Here is a 16,212-nt window from a genome sequence, read left to right on the forward strand (position 1 = left end):
GGGTGTGTTCTTGGGTTTATATTTTGTCTGTGGTGAAGGGAGTCCCCCACCCATCTCTGTCTCTCTCTCTCTCCCACTCCCACCCTTCTTCCTGGTGGTCATGTCCTGAGCTGTTTTCCTCCATCATACTCTTCCACCATGATATCCTGCCTTATCTTGGGTCCTGAGGAATAGAGTTGGTCATATATGAACTGAGACCTCTAAAACTGTGAGCCCAAAATCAACTTTTCCTCCTTATCTTGTCAGGTCTTTTGGTCATGGCAGGGAAAAAAAAACTGACAAAACAGTTATTTCTCTGAAATTCAATTTAAACTGGGTAATACTGGCAACCTTAACCAAGGTGGCCTAACCCCACATCTGGAGGGCTATGTAATAGTTGAGGTGAGGTTCTACCACATTACAATAGAAATGAAATAGAAAGTAGAAACAAAGTTTTGAATGGGAAACTCAAACTATCATGCTTTCCCTACCCATACAATTTATCTTCTCTGCTGAGGAGCTTTAATGGAACTGTGCTTATGAACCAACCTATGAATTACAAAAGGAAGAAAATCATATCTAACAAATTTGATTCAGGGACAAAAAATGCTAAAAGTTGGGAACCCAGACAGAGCAAATAAAGTAAAGGATCCAGGGATCCCTAGATCACTAAGGATACGATGATGATGATGATGATGATGATGATCACAAAACTTGAATTTATAATAGCCAAGATAGTCCTCATTTTAAACCCATATTCTAACTATTTCTAAATTTTATAAATTCCAAAGGTTATTACTTGATGCTATATTAAATATATCCATCCAAATTATCTCTTCGCTAAACGTATACACACCAGGCACTGTGTAAAATATGGGTTTTGCCTTCAAAGAAATCTCAATTTGATACAGAAGACAAACATGTAAATAAAATTATTGCAGTAATGTTTGATAAGTATAAGTGGATGATTTGAAATTAATTTAAAAACATCCATTTGATCAGTTTTCAAGCAATCATTATCTTATATATATGAAAAACCCTGAAACATAAATAAAAATTAGGACAGCAATATCATCTTGGATAACCATCAGAAATCTCAGAGGAGGCCCTGGATTCCTGTTTTAGACACTATTCCCTAAGAGCAGGGTCTCAGATGCCCTGAGACAGGGTCTTGAATATATGTAATTTATTGAGGGCATGTTCCCAGGAAAAGAGGAATAAGAGAAATAAGAGAGGTTAGGGAAAGGAACCAAGAGAGGATGTGATCTCCACTGAGGTTGCTTCAATCTGGTCCCACAGGTTTGAATTGCACCAAAGAATTAAATCCACCTGGAGGCAATGTGGTGTTCCTAAATGTGCCCAAGTCATTGGCTACAGGCTCACCCGTGTCACCACCACCTGCCCTCCAATGAGTACATAAATTCCAGGACAAGATGGCTGACTCCTATTTTCTGAAGAAGACTGTTGTGGTTTTTAGGAGCCCATGCCGTAGCAGCTGAAGGATAGATACTCTAGCCCAAAAGGATCTAGATGGGACCTCAGTGTGCACTATAGGCCCTGACAGGACGGCCAGCTGAAGAAAGACATTGTACATTTCATTATTACAAATTAACATCTTAATGCTACATTACCAGTTTTGCTACTCTGGAAAATATACAACCAGTTGGGACTGAGTCATTTCAAAGTTCATTCTTCCCCTTAGATTATCATTGGCATCTAAGACCAGAGTACATACCAAGAAGACCAAAGGCAACCTCTGTTCTACTCTGGGTTCACGCTTCGGCACAAATGCCTTTTGTCTGGCAGACATAGTAAGACAGTTGAGATTTGTTTTCAGTTGTTCAGATTACATGATATGTGCTTCCATAAAACTGTGTTTGGAGTCAAAAGTATATTAGGCATTCTAGAATATAAAACTGCCATTCTTCTTTTTAAATCCTGGAGCAGACTACACTGGTAAACATAAAGTCTTTTGAAGTGTCTAAGAAGTGAGTCATGGCATTACAAAATCCTATAGCTGACAGAGACTCTTGTCATCTGGTCCATCAGCCTGGTTTCAGGAACGGCCAACTCTAAACTGTTCCAGACTAATAGCTATTAATAGTCTCTGGACAGCTACCCTTATCCCCAGTTTTGTACCAACTACCTGTCTCCTGACTCTCTTCCTACCTGTTTTTGTTTTTAAATGTTTAGTTACCCTTGTATCAACTTAAATATAAAATAGTAGAAATATAAATATACTTTTTTATGGAACATAGTTTTATGAAGCACTTACTATAAATTAGACATGATGTTACGCACAGGTGCGGACAAGACATATACCATCCCTGCCACCCGAGGCTCACTCCATAAAAGGGACATGTAGGCAAGCAGACAACAACAGAATATATGAGAGATCCTTGGAGTCATAGTGGGTTACTGGCCTGAAAAGCTCAGTATGACTCATCAAATGGTTCTCAACATTCTTTAATCCAACCTACTGATGTTTTGAACAGCTTTCTATTATTATAACCATGTACCTGAGATAAGCAACTTACAAAGAAAAAAGGTTTATTAGGGCTCATGGTTTTGGTTGGTTGGCTCTGTTGCTTTGGGGCCTGTGGCAAAGCAGCAGATCCTGGTGGGGAGCATGCATGGGTATTCAATGGAACATTTGAAACTTGTAGATAACATCAGAACATTTTCTATTTTATGAGAATGTCTAGTATTTATGACCCCCATGCACTAAATGCCCTTAACACACCATACTCAACCACTGTGATGATGAAAACCACTCTGAATTTCCACATGTCCCCAGTGGGAGGTGCCTCCCATAATGAGAATTACTGGGCTGCCAAGCTGGGCAGTGGGGTAGCAGAATGAGGAAAATAAGTTTAGATTTTTTTTCCCAGAGGCAGTGGAAGCCACTGAAAAGTTTACAAGGAGGGGATTATCTGAACAAAGCACATTTAAAAGGATCACTGTGACTATGGTTATGGTTTGGATAGGTGCTGTTCTCCCAAAAGTTCATGTGTGAGACAATGTAAGAATGTTCAGAGGAGAAGTGATGGATTACATGAGAGTTGAGCCTTGACTGGTGGATTAATTCATTTGACTGGATTAACTGGGAGGTAACTATAGACAAGCAGGGTGTGGGGAAGAAGTAGGTCACTGCGGGTATTCCTTTGGGGTTTATATTTTATCCCTGGTGAGTGAAGCTCCCTCTCTGCTTCCTGGTTGCCCTGGCCTGTTCTGCTTTCCTCTGCCACACCCTTCTACCATGATGTTCTGCCTCACCCAGAGCTAGAGTCTGCTGGCCTTGGACTGGACCTCTGAAACTGTGAGCAAAAATAAACTTTTCCTCTTCTAAGTTGTTCTTGTCAGGTCTTTTGGTCACAGGGATGAGAAGCTGACTAAAACAACTAGAATGCAGAAAGTTGTTGGGAGGTGGCAGGAATGGAAACTGGGACATCTGTTGGGCTGCCACTCTCGTCAGCTAGGGAAGTGGGAGGGAATGGAGACAGGCAAATGCATCCGAGATGCCTTTAAGAGGTGGAACTGAGCAAGCTTTTGATTTAGGTGATGTGGGTGAGACACAGGTGGTGGTGGGGTTTGTTGACAGAAAGGGAACAGATGTCAAAATGACCTTGTTCCCTCCACTGAGAGCTTGGCAGATGCGGTGGGTGGCATTACTTAGCAACAGCAGACTCAGAAAGGAGAAATGGTTTCAGGTGTCTGGTTTGTGGTGCTGTGGGGCAACCAATAGGCAATTGGATCAGTGCAGATCTGCACATGAGGAATCTCATTGAGGCAGATTCCAATGCCAACAGCCTAGAGGTGGCACCGAGAAAGCTGGAATGGAGTGAGAACGGGCTAATGAGAGAACCCTGAGGATCCCCAGCATTAAGGGGTGAGGAGAGGCATTGTATTAGCTGGTAAAGAAAGCAGAGGGGTGGCAAGAACATTGTTCAGGAAGTCTGTCCAAGAATCAAGGGCCAGAGACAGGGCAGTGGTAGGAGGAATAACTGAGATCAAGGAGGTGGATGTACAGGTGGGAGAGATGTGGACACATTTAATGTCAGCTGAAAGGAAGAGACGGAAGCAAGAAAGTGTGGGGCAAAGTTTCCCAATGGTGGCAGAGATGGCAATGGGACATCTCCTCCTAGAAAACGCCTCTCCCTTTGTCAGCAATTGGAGATGTGGAAGGTGGTGATATTCCAAGCTGGAGTATGGGAGGCAGGAAGGAGAATTCAAGGTCTATTTTCTCTGTAAAATAAGAAGAATAAGAGGGGACATCATCCACCAAGAGTGCAGAAGAACCAGGCTAGCGAGTCAAGGAGCAGGGACACCCTGATACACATCCAAGGTTGAGAGCCCACCCACAGGTGTGGCCAACAGCAACTGGGGAAAGGCTGGAGAAGGTTGAAGTAAAGGGCGGTGGAAATTGGTTTCAGTATGAACAAAGCAAAGAGGAGACCAGGGGATGCCACCCAGTCCTGTCTAATTTGACCCACTGAATGAAAACCTATTTTCAATACTGTTTTTAACACCAGGTGTTCAAAATGACCACCTTGATGTGGTCAACACACTCTCTACTTTTTCATCCAAAGCCATTAATACACATTTTAAATAGTATTAGGTAAAACAAAGAATTTTAAAAGATAAATAGTATTAGGTCATACCAAACTTTTCTCAGAACATGTAATATAATAGCCTTTCTTCACATAGATATTAAACTACAGATGAGTCCTCTTTGAAAATAAACTTATTTTGATACATTTATCCCCATGATAGCTAAATGGCCTATGCCAGCATTTCCCAAAATCTTATCTATGAAACATTGGGGGTTTTTTCATATTTATTTTTTTAGTTGTACACAACACCTTATTTTTTTTTTTATTTTTATGTGGTACTGAGGATCGAACCCAGGACCTCGCAGGTGCTAAATGAGCACTTTACCACTGAGCCACAATCCCAGCCCCCGAAACATTGTTTTTTATAAGAGGTCTTATTTGGATATAGGACCAACTGATTAAGTAGCTGTAAACACTAAATCTTAAAAGTATTTTTCCTGGGGGCTGGGACTATAGCTCAGCTGGTAGAGTGCTTGCCTAGCACATGTAAGGCCCTGGGTTTGAACCTCAGCACCACATACAAATGAATAAATAGAATAAAGATTTTTTTTAAAAAAAGTATCTTTCCTGTAGGACTTCTAGTAACTCTGTATTCTATATTGTGAATCTCCAAGAAGTTAGTAGTTTGATGTAGAACACCACTGTTACCATGTAACTGAAAAAAAGCCAAGAGGAGAATTCTGTGGAATTATAGTACACTCTACCACATGAAAAACACTGTCTCAGCCATAATTAATCACAAGTAGCCTAGTTAAAAGTCTTTGATATCTAAGACAAGTTTATTAGCAAGTATAAAACATCATGATAAAAGGAAATCTAATTTCTTTGCCCTACGTCAATAAATGAAAATACCTAGTTAAAGATTTCTTAAATAATCAAAAATCACAAAGTCTTCAGTGCTAGACAAGTTGAATTATTAAGTCTTTTAAACCATTATTCTCAGAGATCTATTATTTTATATCATGAGAATCTTGGACAGCAGAGGGTTTGAAAAAAATCTCATTATTTCCAAAGCTTGGCCTTATTCCTCAAATCAATTCATGGGAGGATTTCTGCAGCAAGAAAGACATGGATGAGTATCAGCTGCACAATTGTGTTGAAATTGCCTCGGAAGTGGGACCTCAAGTGCTCTCTGGTGCTTGTGAAAGGCTTGTGGCCAGCATGTCTGCCAAGCTACACAATGGGGCAGTGGGTGAGTATCTGTCTAATGGGCTCTACTGAAGCACTAAGAACTGTACAAATGTCTTTTGGAACATAAGTGAATTCATATATTCTAGCATCCACTCCAAACCACAGCCAAAATACCCACCACTCAATCATCAGATGTACAGAGCATTCTGCCAATATGTTAGAATCATAATTCCCAGTATAGTAAGTATATAAAAGAGGAACCCTGTAGCAGTATTGGAGTGCTGGCCAGCTTGAGCAATGGTCCTATAGGACCCATTTGGAATCCCAGAATTTGAGGACTGGAAGGAACTCCAACCAACTTCTTTCATCCTGAAACCTTCAATAAATTAGGATATTAGGGTTCAAAAATCTTATGCAGCTTGCCCATTCACTTAGGTAGAGCGGAGGGTTTCTCAGCTTCCACACTATATAACTTCTGAGCAGCATAATTCTTTATTGTGTGTATGCATAATAGGATGATTAGCCACATCCCTACCCACCTGATACCAGTATCACCCTCCCTGAGTTGTGAAATCCAAAAATGTCTCCTATGGGGCAAAATAGTCCCCTGGTTGAGAAATAGTGCTATAGAGTGAGAGCTCGGGCTTCCTGAGCTCTAAGTAAATGCTTTTTTTAATAGTGTAGGGCTATGGGTTCAGTGTGCCCACCATCTTGTGAAATATATGAAATGGGGGGAAACTTCATAGGTATACTCCAGCACCAACATAGAGCATTGGAAATTGAAGTAATAACACCAATTATAATAGAATAATTATTAAGCCTTTTTTTTTGTACCAGGTATTGAACCCAGGAGCACTTAACCACGGAACCATATCCCCAGCCTTTCTTGTTTTTTATTTTGAGACAGAGTCTCGTCAAGTTGCTCATAGTCTTGTCTTGCTAAACTGCTAAGGCAATTCTTGCAATTCTCCTGCCTCAGCCTCTGGAGCTGCTGGAATTACAGGCCACCACCATCCCTGGCTTCAATAAATGTTATTTAACAAGTTAATGAAAGGCTTAAAGTGGGCGTGATGGTGCATGCCTGTAATCCCAGCAGCTCAAAATGCCAAGGTAGGAGGATTCCAAGTTCAAAGCCAACCTCAGCAGCTTAGCCCTAAGCAATTTGGCGAGACCCTGTCTCAAAATAAAAATTAAAAAGGGCTGGAGATGTGGCTCAGTGATTAAGCACCCCTGGGTTCAATCCCCGGTACCAAAAATAAATAATAATAATAATAACATTATTATTGTTGAGTATTTACTACATGCCAAATGCAGTTTTAAGTACTACACAGGTATTATTGCCTTTTGATCTGTACCACAGTCCCATAAGGTAGATCCTATATTGCCCCCATTTAACAGTTGAGGCAGTTGAGGGTTAGAGAGGTGCCAAATAAAGTGAACTAGACCCACAAGGGGCAAGGTCCTTATCTGCCACCTCCTTCAGCTCTATCCAAGTTCCTCTGTTCTCTTCAGCCTGCAAGTGTCATGTGTCATGTGGTTGGGCGCTGCTGCGACAGGTGCTCAACTGGAAGCTACGGTTTGGGACATCATGGCTGTCACTGTGCGTAGAAAAAAGATACAAGGGGAAATATGCTTGGTTACAATCTTGGCATTTCAAAGGCAGGCATAGGCATGTGGGGGTTTTAAAGGAAGGGAAATTGGGAACTTGACTGCGTTATTCAGGCTTTATGTAGATAAAATGTGCTGAAATTTTTCCTACCAAACTCCATTCATCTACTGATCAACCAGCACCAACTGAGTGTAGAGTTCAGTTAGGAATAAAATGTGGTTTGCGTGTCTGGAATTTTGTGTCCTGTGTTAAATGGGAAGTAATCGGTAAAAGTGGGAACACCATGAAGGGAGTTGGCTAGGCAAACCCAGCATTAAGATATACCCTTTAAGCCCAGTGGCTGGAGAGGTTAGAACAGAGACCAGGAAGTCAAGAAAGAGCCACCATGGGGCTGGGGTTGTGGCTCGCCTACCATGTGTGAGGGCTGAGTTCGATACTCAGCACTAGATAAAAGATAAATAAGTTAAAGCTATAAAAAAAAATGAAAGAGCCACCCAGTTCTTTCAGCCAGTTATAATTCAGCTTTCTGGATTCATGTGTAGGGTTTTTAGTTATCTGTTCACTATTTAAGCCATTAAAATATTGTTCTCCACTGAAACCTACCTTAGGAGCCATGAAACCTACAGGTAGATAGGTTCATTCTCCTTTCCAATAGGAGAACATATCTTTTCAGATATGATTCAAAATGGGGTCCTCTTCCTTGGCATTTCTTGGGTGTGGCTGCCTACCTAGTGAAAAGTACCTACCTAGGTCCAATATTACTTTTTTTTTCTTTTTAAAAAATGTTATGAAGTGCTTACGATATGCAAAGAGATTTACACAGGGAGCAAATACTTCTTCCGTGTAACACGCTATCAAACCAACAGCCCTTACATTTTTGTACAGGGAAGATTGGCTCAAGAGATTCAGTAATTTATCAGAAAAGCATTGGGCCTCTACTACCTAGTCTAAGAAAAAGAAAACTCTGACTATCCCAAGAAGAGTTCTGACATTTTTTACAACATCAAAGTTATATTTTGACCCCTAATAATATTTGGAAGTGTAAGTCATTGAAAACATATTGCCTATTTGGTTCTTCTGTATAAACAAGTGTTCATAAGATCCAGCTGTTCAAAACCTACTGTTTATTGAATGAATCAGTTATTTAAAAAAACATTTGTCTGGTGCTCATTATGTGCCAAGGCTTTGTTCTGAGCACTTTACAGACTCATTCTATTCACCTGGGTTGGGACAGCGAATGCAAAAAAAAAAAAAAAAAAAAAATCATAATTTTAACTGTTTCATCACCATCATGCTTGCTACCACCCAACACAATTCTCTTTGTCTCTTTGTTTTATCCAGCATGTCACTGCCATCCTCAGGGTTCGAAGAACACGGTCTGTGACCAAATAACCGGTCAGTGCCCCTGCCACAAAGAGGTGACTGGCCGCCGTTGTGATCAGTGCCTGGCAGGCTACTTTGGGTTTCCCAACTGCCGTCCTTGCCATTGTAATGGGTTTGCTGAACTTTGTGATTCAGAGACAGGGTCGTGCTTTAATTGTGGAGGTTTCACAACCGGAGGAAACTGTGAAAGGTATGGAATTCACATGCACTTTAATTTTTAGATTTTGAAATTTTTGTTCTGATTTCATAAAGGAAGACCTTCAAGTAAATACTCCACAGTATTTAAGTGTAGAACAAATGCCAGGAGTGGGGGAGATAATGGTTCCATCATCCTTCAGAGTCATCTTATGAACCCAGAAAATGTCTGATTAAATCTGTAACCCGCTTGCCTGACATGCTGCTTTTATGTTTCTCCACTCCAACATGTAAGTTATGAAGGGTTTAAAGACTATACTGTGGGACTTTCAATATAAACCAAACAAAAAAAAATCTTTTACACAACATCTTTTAAAATATTGAGTTTTGAGAGTTGCATAGTCCTAAAGCATAGCAAATCCACAGTTGCTAACACATGACCTTTTCCCAGGAGCATTTGGTAAAAGGAAATTGCTTTGACAGGTGCATCGATGGTTACTATGGAAATCCGTCTTTAGGACAGTCTTGTCGTCCTTGCCTGTGTCCAGATGCTCCCTCAAGCAATCAGTATTTTGCCCATTCCTGTTATCAGAGTCCTTGGATGTCAGATGTAATCTGCAATTGTCTTCAAGGTTATGCAGGTATGAAGTCTAGTTCATCATTTTTCCTCCCATCCCATGCTGCAATCTGAAAATGATTAAATGTTCATAATTTGTCCGCCTTGGACACATGAATGGTGCAGAAGATCAGTTAATGGTAAGAAGGCACAATTTATTGAGTTGCTGTTCCTTTACTGAACAATGAATTTGAAGGATTCAAAAACCAATGACAAGTAAAAACTCATTCCACTAAGCTATAATTGCTTTTAAATAATGTTTTAGAAAATTAACTAAATGAGATCAAGTAAAATTATTTAAATTATAATTATCACATGCTTAGTAAAATATATGATTAAGTAGCATATGTATGTTTTGTATATATGTAAAACATCAATATATATGTATAAAACATGTTGTATAAGCAAATAAATAATAATATAATAAAATTTAATCAGTCAAATGTTTTCTTTGTATAATTACAAGCAAGCAATTTGACTATTATTTAACAGATATAACTAATTTTTTTCAATATCTTTGAGCACTGATTTGGGCATTGTGCAGATACTGCATAAGTCCTAATTCTAAATTTGTATCTGTTGCTCCATCAAAATTCTTATTTTAAAGAGGAGTTTAATCATGAATGTGAATACATAATGCAAACAATAAAAAAAACTTTAAAAGTCTATTTGATTTAATTATACTTAAAAAATATGGCATTATTATTTTCTTTAAGGATAATTACCATTATAAATAACAAATCACAGGACTGATTTTCCTCTTGTTTGTGACATCTGAGGTTACACATGGCCTTGGTTAACTGTTGCCTCTTCTTTCTTCTCCAAGCACAGTTTGGCTTGGTTCGTCTGTTTTTAAGGACTGAGGCCATCTTTAGGCTAAGAGCATTTCCAAGAGGATAAACCAAAGTGTGGAGAGTGGATCCACCATTTGGGCAGCTAAACAACTGCAATATTCCCTGGAGGTTGGAAGGGTAAAGAATGTTGGAGAGAAAGATGGCTTCTGTATTTGGTGCTTAGGAGAAACACCCAAGGGCTCATATATCAAAAACTGCCCTCGCCCTTCTTCACCTTAAACACACCTCCCAATCCGTCACTTTTTTTTTTTTTTTGCATTTTCCCTTCAGAGCTACAACATTTTAACCACAGCCCCCTTGCATATTGGATGGAAGTTGGGGTGCCACCAGGAGGAGAGGGACTGTTGCACTGAACTTTCAGTCCTGGGGCGCATAAAAGTAACTTTGGTGACATAGGAATTAGAAGTACTGTGCCCACTACTCCTTAGTTTTTGATAAAGACTAGAATCTACTCTTCACCAAAGATTTCTTAGTTCTGTATGACCTTTTAATTTTCTGAGTGGAATAATACATTAAAATGAATATTTTATTTTATTTACAATACTTTTTCTTATTCACACCCCTCAAAGGTGTGACTTCTCTTTATACCTAAAGGAGTCCAAGAATTCTCTATTTACATCAATCCCCTTCCATTACCCAACACTTATGCCTCATCCTGTTCCCTTTGCCTACCACCTGCCTTCAGGTGTTCAGTGTGGAGAATGCGCTCCTGGTTTCTATGGTAATCCAAGTGTTTCGGGAGCACCTTGCCAGCCATGTGCCTGCAACAACAACATAGATGTAACTGATCCAGAGTCCTGCAACCGGGTAACAGGGGAGTGCCTTCGATGTCTGCATAATACTCAGGGTACAAATTGCCAGCTCTGCAAACCAGGTCACTTTGGATCAGCCCTCAATCAGACCTGCAGAAGTAAGTCTGCAAAGCTGTCTGGGAGGAATGCGGTGGCTGAATGGCAGCTCATTAATGTGTTGTCAGCTTTCCCATGCTTGCTTCATTTAGATCAGTCCCTGCAAGTGAAAGCAGCACCCAACACCAGTTGGGTGATAGGGCTGTTTCACTGAGTTGACACCCACAGAAATGAGTGCAGCATCACCACAGGCTTTCTCAAATGCAGTCTCAAACTGCTGTTGTTCATTTGCCTTTTATGACTCTTGCTTTAACACCTGTCCTAGTAGATTCAAAGCACATTTCTTAAAGTGTGGTCCACAGGGTACCTGTTCCAGAATCACCTGGAGCTAGGGTGAGGTGGGGGGACTCAAATGCACATTCCTAGGTTATAGGCCAGACCCACAGAATCAGAATCTCTGTGAGGCCCAGGAATACAGATTTTAAGAAGCTCATCAAGTGGCTTTAACGTATAAATGTGAGAATCGCTGTGGAAGACCAAGATTTATTCTGTGAAAAAAGAAAGAAAAAATGTGCACTAAAATATCAGTGGATATTTTAACTATTTCCACTAACCCAAATTGATTTAGTAATCCTTTTTTTTTTCCAAATCGTTTAAATAAAAAGGGCTTCGGTGAATGACATAAGGGGAAAGTGAGGCTTATAGTCATCCTTACTTCGAGCTCCCAGAGCACAGTGGGTTGACACGTGTGAAACTGGTACTTGGGGGAATCAAAAATAATTGAATGGGTTCAGCTTAGATTCTCTAATAAATCCCATGCTATTGTGAGGGTTTTCTTTGATTCCTTTGGAAAAAACAATATGTCCAGGTCTAAAATGCTGTTTCCATGGTTTGTTAAATGCCAGTGTTATTGAATTTACTTCTAACAACAGCTTTCTTATCTCAGGATGCTCCTGCCACCCTTCTGGAGTCAGTCCCACTGTGTGTCCCCCTGGTGAGGAAGTTTGCCTTTGTGACCCCATCACTGGTGCATGCCCTTGTCTACCAAATGTCACAGGCCTGGCTTGTGACCGTTGTGCTGATGGACACTGGAATCTTGTCCCTGGCAGGGGATGTCAGTCATGTGACTGTGACCACCAGACCTCTCAAAGCAGCCACTGTGACCAGGCAAGACACTTTAAAACTTCCTAGTGCATTCAAAAGTGAGAATTGTATTGACTGAAATGTGGCTTTCAAATGTGTAAAGAAAATTTTCTAAGTGTGCCATTGTTTTTAAACATGAATAACCTTATATAGGCACAGAGTTGGTATTTATTTACTAAGGAATGAAAAGACTCAGAAAAAGAGTATGAGGATCTCTGAGTTAAGCTTACCCACTTCCATCTTCCTTAGGCCTGTCTGTGACTGGGGAAGTCGGACTTCCTGCACAACAAAGCCCAGACACCAACCTTCCCTCTCAGGATCATAGGGAGGACCTATGTTAACCAGAAATTACTTATAAATAAACAGGTGCCTTCAGAATCCACAGTTCCTTTTGTTGTTGTTGTTGTTGCTGCTGCTGCTGCTGTTGTTATGTTGGTTGGTTGGGTTTTTTTGTTTTGTTTTGTTTTGTTTTGTTTTGTTTTCTGTGCTAGAGACACAATTCCATTTTTAAAATGGAGCTGTCATTTCTGAAGACTTGTCAGTTTCTTTATGTGTGGTAAAGCAGGACTTCTTCTTTATGTTCAGACCAGCATGAGTGCTTCTAAAGAGCCCAGGCTAGATAGGCCACTGGGAGCCAATGGTCACCACAGAATATACAGCTAACACTACTTAACTATGGTTTTTAGTCAATAAAACAAGGGGCACAGAATTTTTAAAAATTATTATAATATCTATTAATGAAAAAATGTTAATACCATAATTTGGTTTTTTTTTTGGTTTGCCTTGTTTGTTGGCTTAATGAATCCATTTTTCACATTAATAGAGATGGGAGAGGATAAAACAATAGTAAGAAATTTTAGAAAAAGACAAATTCACAATATAGGGATCAGAGTTTAATTGGATCAAAATACTAATTTAAGAAGCTAGAGTAATCATAATTAGTATGCATAGCTCACCTCCAATTTCAGCTGCACTGTTCAATTTATTATTCAAAGGTCAAGTCTAACGTACATTTTTGAAGGTAGTTCTTACATATAGAATGTGTTTTCCCTTCTCTTCTTCCTCTTCTCCAACCCTCCCCCCACCAACCCACACAAGCCTACCATTCTCCTTTTTTAAAAATGTAAATTTTTTATTTTAAAATAGATTTGTGAGAGTCTGATGATAGTACAGAGACAATGTACCCCATACCAGTTTTCCCTGCTGTTAACATCTTACACTAATTGCCACAATTAATGAGCCAGGATCAATATATTATCATTAACTAAACTTCATTATTTATTCACATTTCCTCAGTTTTTACCTAATATCTTTTTTTGTTTCAAGACCCCATCCAGAACTCACTATAGTGAGTCATTGTGTCTCTGTATGTGAGTCCTGGCTGTGACAGTTTCACAGACTTTCCTTGTTGCTGATGACCTTGACAGTTTTGAGGGGTGTTTTGTAGAATGTCCCTTAGTTAAAATTAATCCAAAGTTTTCCTTGTTAGACTGGAGCTATGAGTTTTGAGAAGAGCTAGGAGGTAAAGTGTTCCCCTTCTCATCACATCATATTAAAGGTACATGTTATTAACATGATTTATCACTCTTGATGTGAATCTTGGGCACCAGGCAGAGGTAGCACTGGTCAGGTTTCTGTCTTCTAAAGTCACTCTCTTCCTCCTTTGCACACTGTACTCTTGGATGGAAGTCGCCACACACAACCCACATTCAAGCAGCAAGGAATTATGTCCACCCCCTGGAGGGCAGAGTATCTCCATGAATAGTTGGAATTCTTCTGCACAGGGGATATTTTTGTTGTCCCCCATTTATGCATTTATTCAATTTATTTATATCACCATGAATTCATGGATACTTACACTATTGGTTATGGTCCAACATTATTTTGTTTTTAAATTCTTGCAACTTTAACCATTGGAAGCTCATTCATTAGGCCCCTGTGTCCTCTTGACATACCCTCAAATTGTAGGAGTTTTCAAAGTACTTCCTTATTTTTTTTACACTAAAAAATGTTTCAGGCTCATCTTTATGTATTTCTTGCCTCAGTCCTAGAATCAGCCCCTTGTCCAATGAGTGCTGGTTCCTTTATTGGAGATAGTGTTAGGGTTCAAGATTTGGATGCTAGGTGAACACACCCATTTTTTGTGTTCTCTTCTTACCTGTAGCCACTAACCATGGAATAAATTGGTAGAACGCCACAGACTTCTGGGCTTCCTGATTCATGAGGGATTTCTAACATGGATGACTGCTCTGTCCCACATGCCTCTTAGACCCTTTGGGAAGCATCTTTGTAGCATTACTCAACATTCAGTTCAGCCATGGAGGCTAAAGGAAACCTATGAAGCTGAAGGTCAGATAACATTGGTTTAACCAAAAAGCACCTCATGGCAAGGGTAATTTATGTTGTTTGGTCCACTATGGATCCCATGTGGAAGGTTACTCTCTACAATCAGGAAACACTTTTCATTGGAGTATAGAGAAGACATGTGAACAATTAGATTCCCAGCTGTTCAAACAACTACTGATAAATGTCTCTGTGTCAGCCAGGGGTGGCCCCTAGTGCATTCCCACAGAGAGATCCCAACGTGTTGTCCAATGTTTTCATCAACAGTTTAGCAGAGTTGGAGTAAGAAGTTTCTCAAATGTGCAGATACTGCAAAGCTGTAAGCTAATGTGCAGAAGACAGCACAACCTAACAGGCTGTCATGTAGGCTAGAAACAAAAGGAAATGTTAACAGGGTAGAAGTAAAATTGTGCAATTAGGTTTTTAAAATCACTTGCACAAATACTGGATAATAACTTGGCACCAGCTCCTGTGAAAAATATCTGAAAATTTTCACTTGCAAGTTCAAGCTTCAAGTGAGCCAGCAGCGTGCCAGGCCTGCCAAAGGGGTGATGCCTGTTCCAACTAGAGCAGGGTCACAGCATGCCCAGCTCAGGGCAATCATTGCTCCATATCTGCTCTGCTGGTCAGGAAGCTCCAGGAGCATTGTGGTCATTTCTGAGCACCATATTTTTTTGTAATTTTTTTAAAAAGTTTTAATTAACACACAGTAACTATACATATTTATGGAGTAGAGTGTGATATTTTGATACATATTCACAATGTGTAATGATCATATCAGGATGCTTGGCATATCCATCACCTCAATTCTTATCACTTCTTTGTGTTGGGAACATTCAAAATCCTCTCTTTTAGCTATTTTGAAATATGTAATAAATTATTAACTAGTCACACTGTTATATTATAGAATACTAGAACTTAATCCTCCTGACTGTATTTTTGCACTCATCAACCCACCCTCCTCTATTCTTCCCTCTCTCTATCCTTCCAGCCTCCTCCATTTCACTCTCTACATCTCTAGATCAACTTTTTAAACTTCCACATGCATATGAATGAGAGTGGTCAGGATTTGTCTTTCTGCTCAGCATCATATTTTAAACATAACATAGAGGTTATGTCCAAAAGAAGGCAATTAGAATAAGTGATAGAACCATGCTAGTCTGTGATGAAGGTTTGAAAGAATTGGAGGCAGTCAGCTTGGAGAAGAGATGCAAAGGCCAGTTGAGATAGCCATCTTTTGTTAAGAAAGAGGGAGGCTCCCTGTTTTATACAATTCCACAAGACAGGACTCATAATAATAGGAACCAGTTACAAGGAGGCAGATTTTGCATCAGTAGAGAAACCAATGCCCAACAATCCAGACCAACTAGCAGTACAACAGGCTCAAGGGCAGCAAGCTCCCCATCATTCCCTTTTTTTTAGCAGAAGCTAGTGGGAATCTAGAGATGAGTAGAAGCTTGGTAGACCCAGTCACTTTATGAATCTAGCTGCTAATTTACTGGAAGCCTTTTGACAGAGTTGACTTTTAAGCAGATTTGGTCAAGCATAGTGTAGAACT

The 16,212-nt window shown here is 39.9% G+C and overlaps 1 protein-coding gene across 1 annotated transcript in view; it reads left to right on the forward strand.

Annotated features, from left to right (window-relative positions):
* Positions 1-16,212, forward strand: part of Lamb4 (laminin subunit beta 4) — a 93,995-nt gene that overhangs the window by 50,719 nt on the left and 27,064 nt on the right. The window contains exons 17-22 of the mRNA XM_077795963.1: positions 5,607-5,784; positions 7,183-7,323; positions 8,674-8,905; positions 9,334-9,491; positions 11,006-11,230; positions 12,115-12,335. Of these exons, the coding sequence (XP_077652089.1) occupies positions 5,607-5,784; positions 7,183-7,323; positions 8,674-8,905; positions 9,334-9,491; positions 11,006-11,230; positions 12,115-12,335 (1,155 nt within the window). The remainder of the gene's footprint in view (positions 1-5,606; positions 5,785-7,182; positions 7,324-8,673; positions 8,906-9,333; positions 9,492-11,005; positions 11,231-12,114; positions 12,336-16,212) is intronic.

Source organism: Urocitellus parryii, chromosome 3, assembly GCF_045843805.1.
Source record: "Urocitellus parryii isolate mUroPar1 chromosome 3, mUroPar1.hap1, whole genome shotgun sequence".
In the NCBI taxonomy this organism is placed as follows: Eukaryota; Metazoa; Chordata; class Mammalia; order Rodentia; family Sciuridae; genus Urocitellus; species Urocitellus parryii.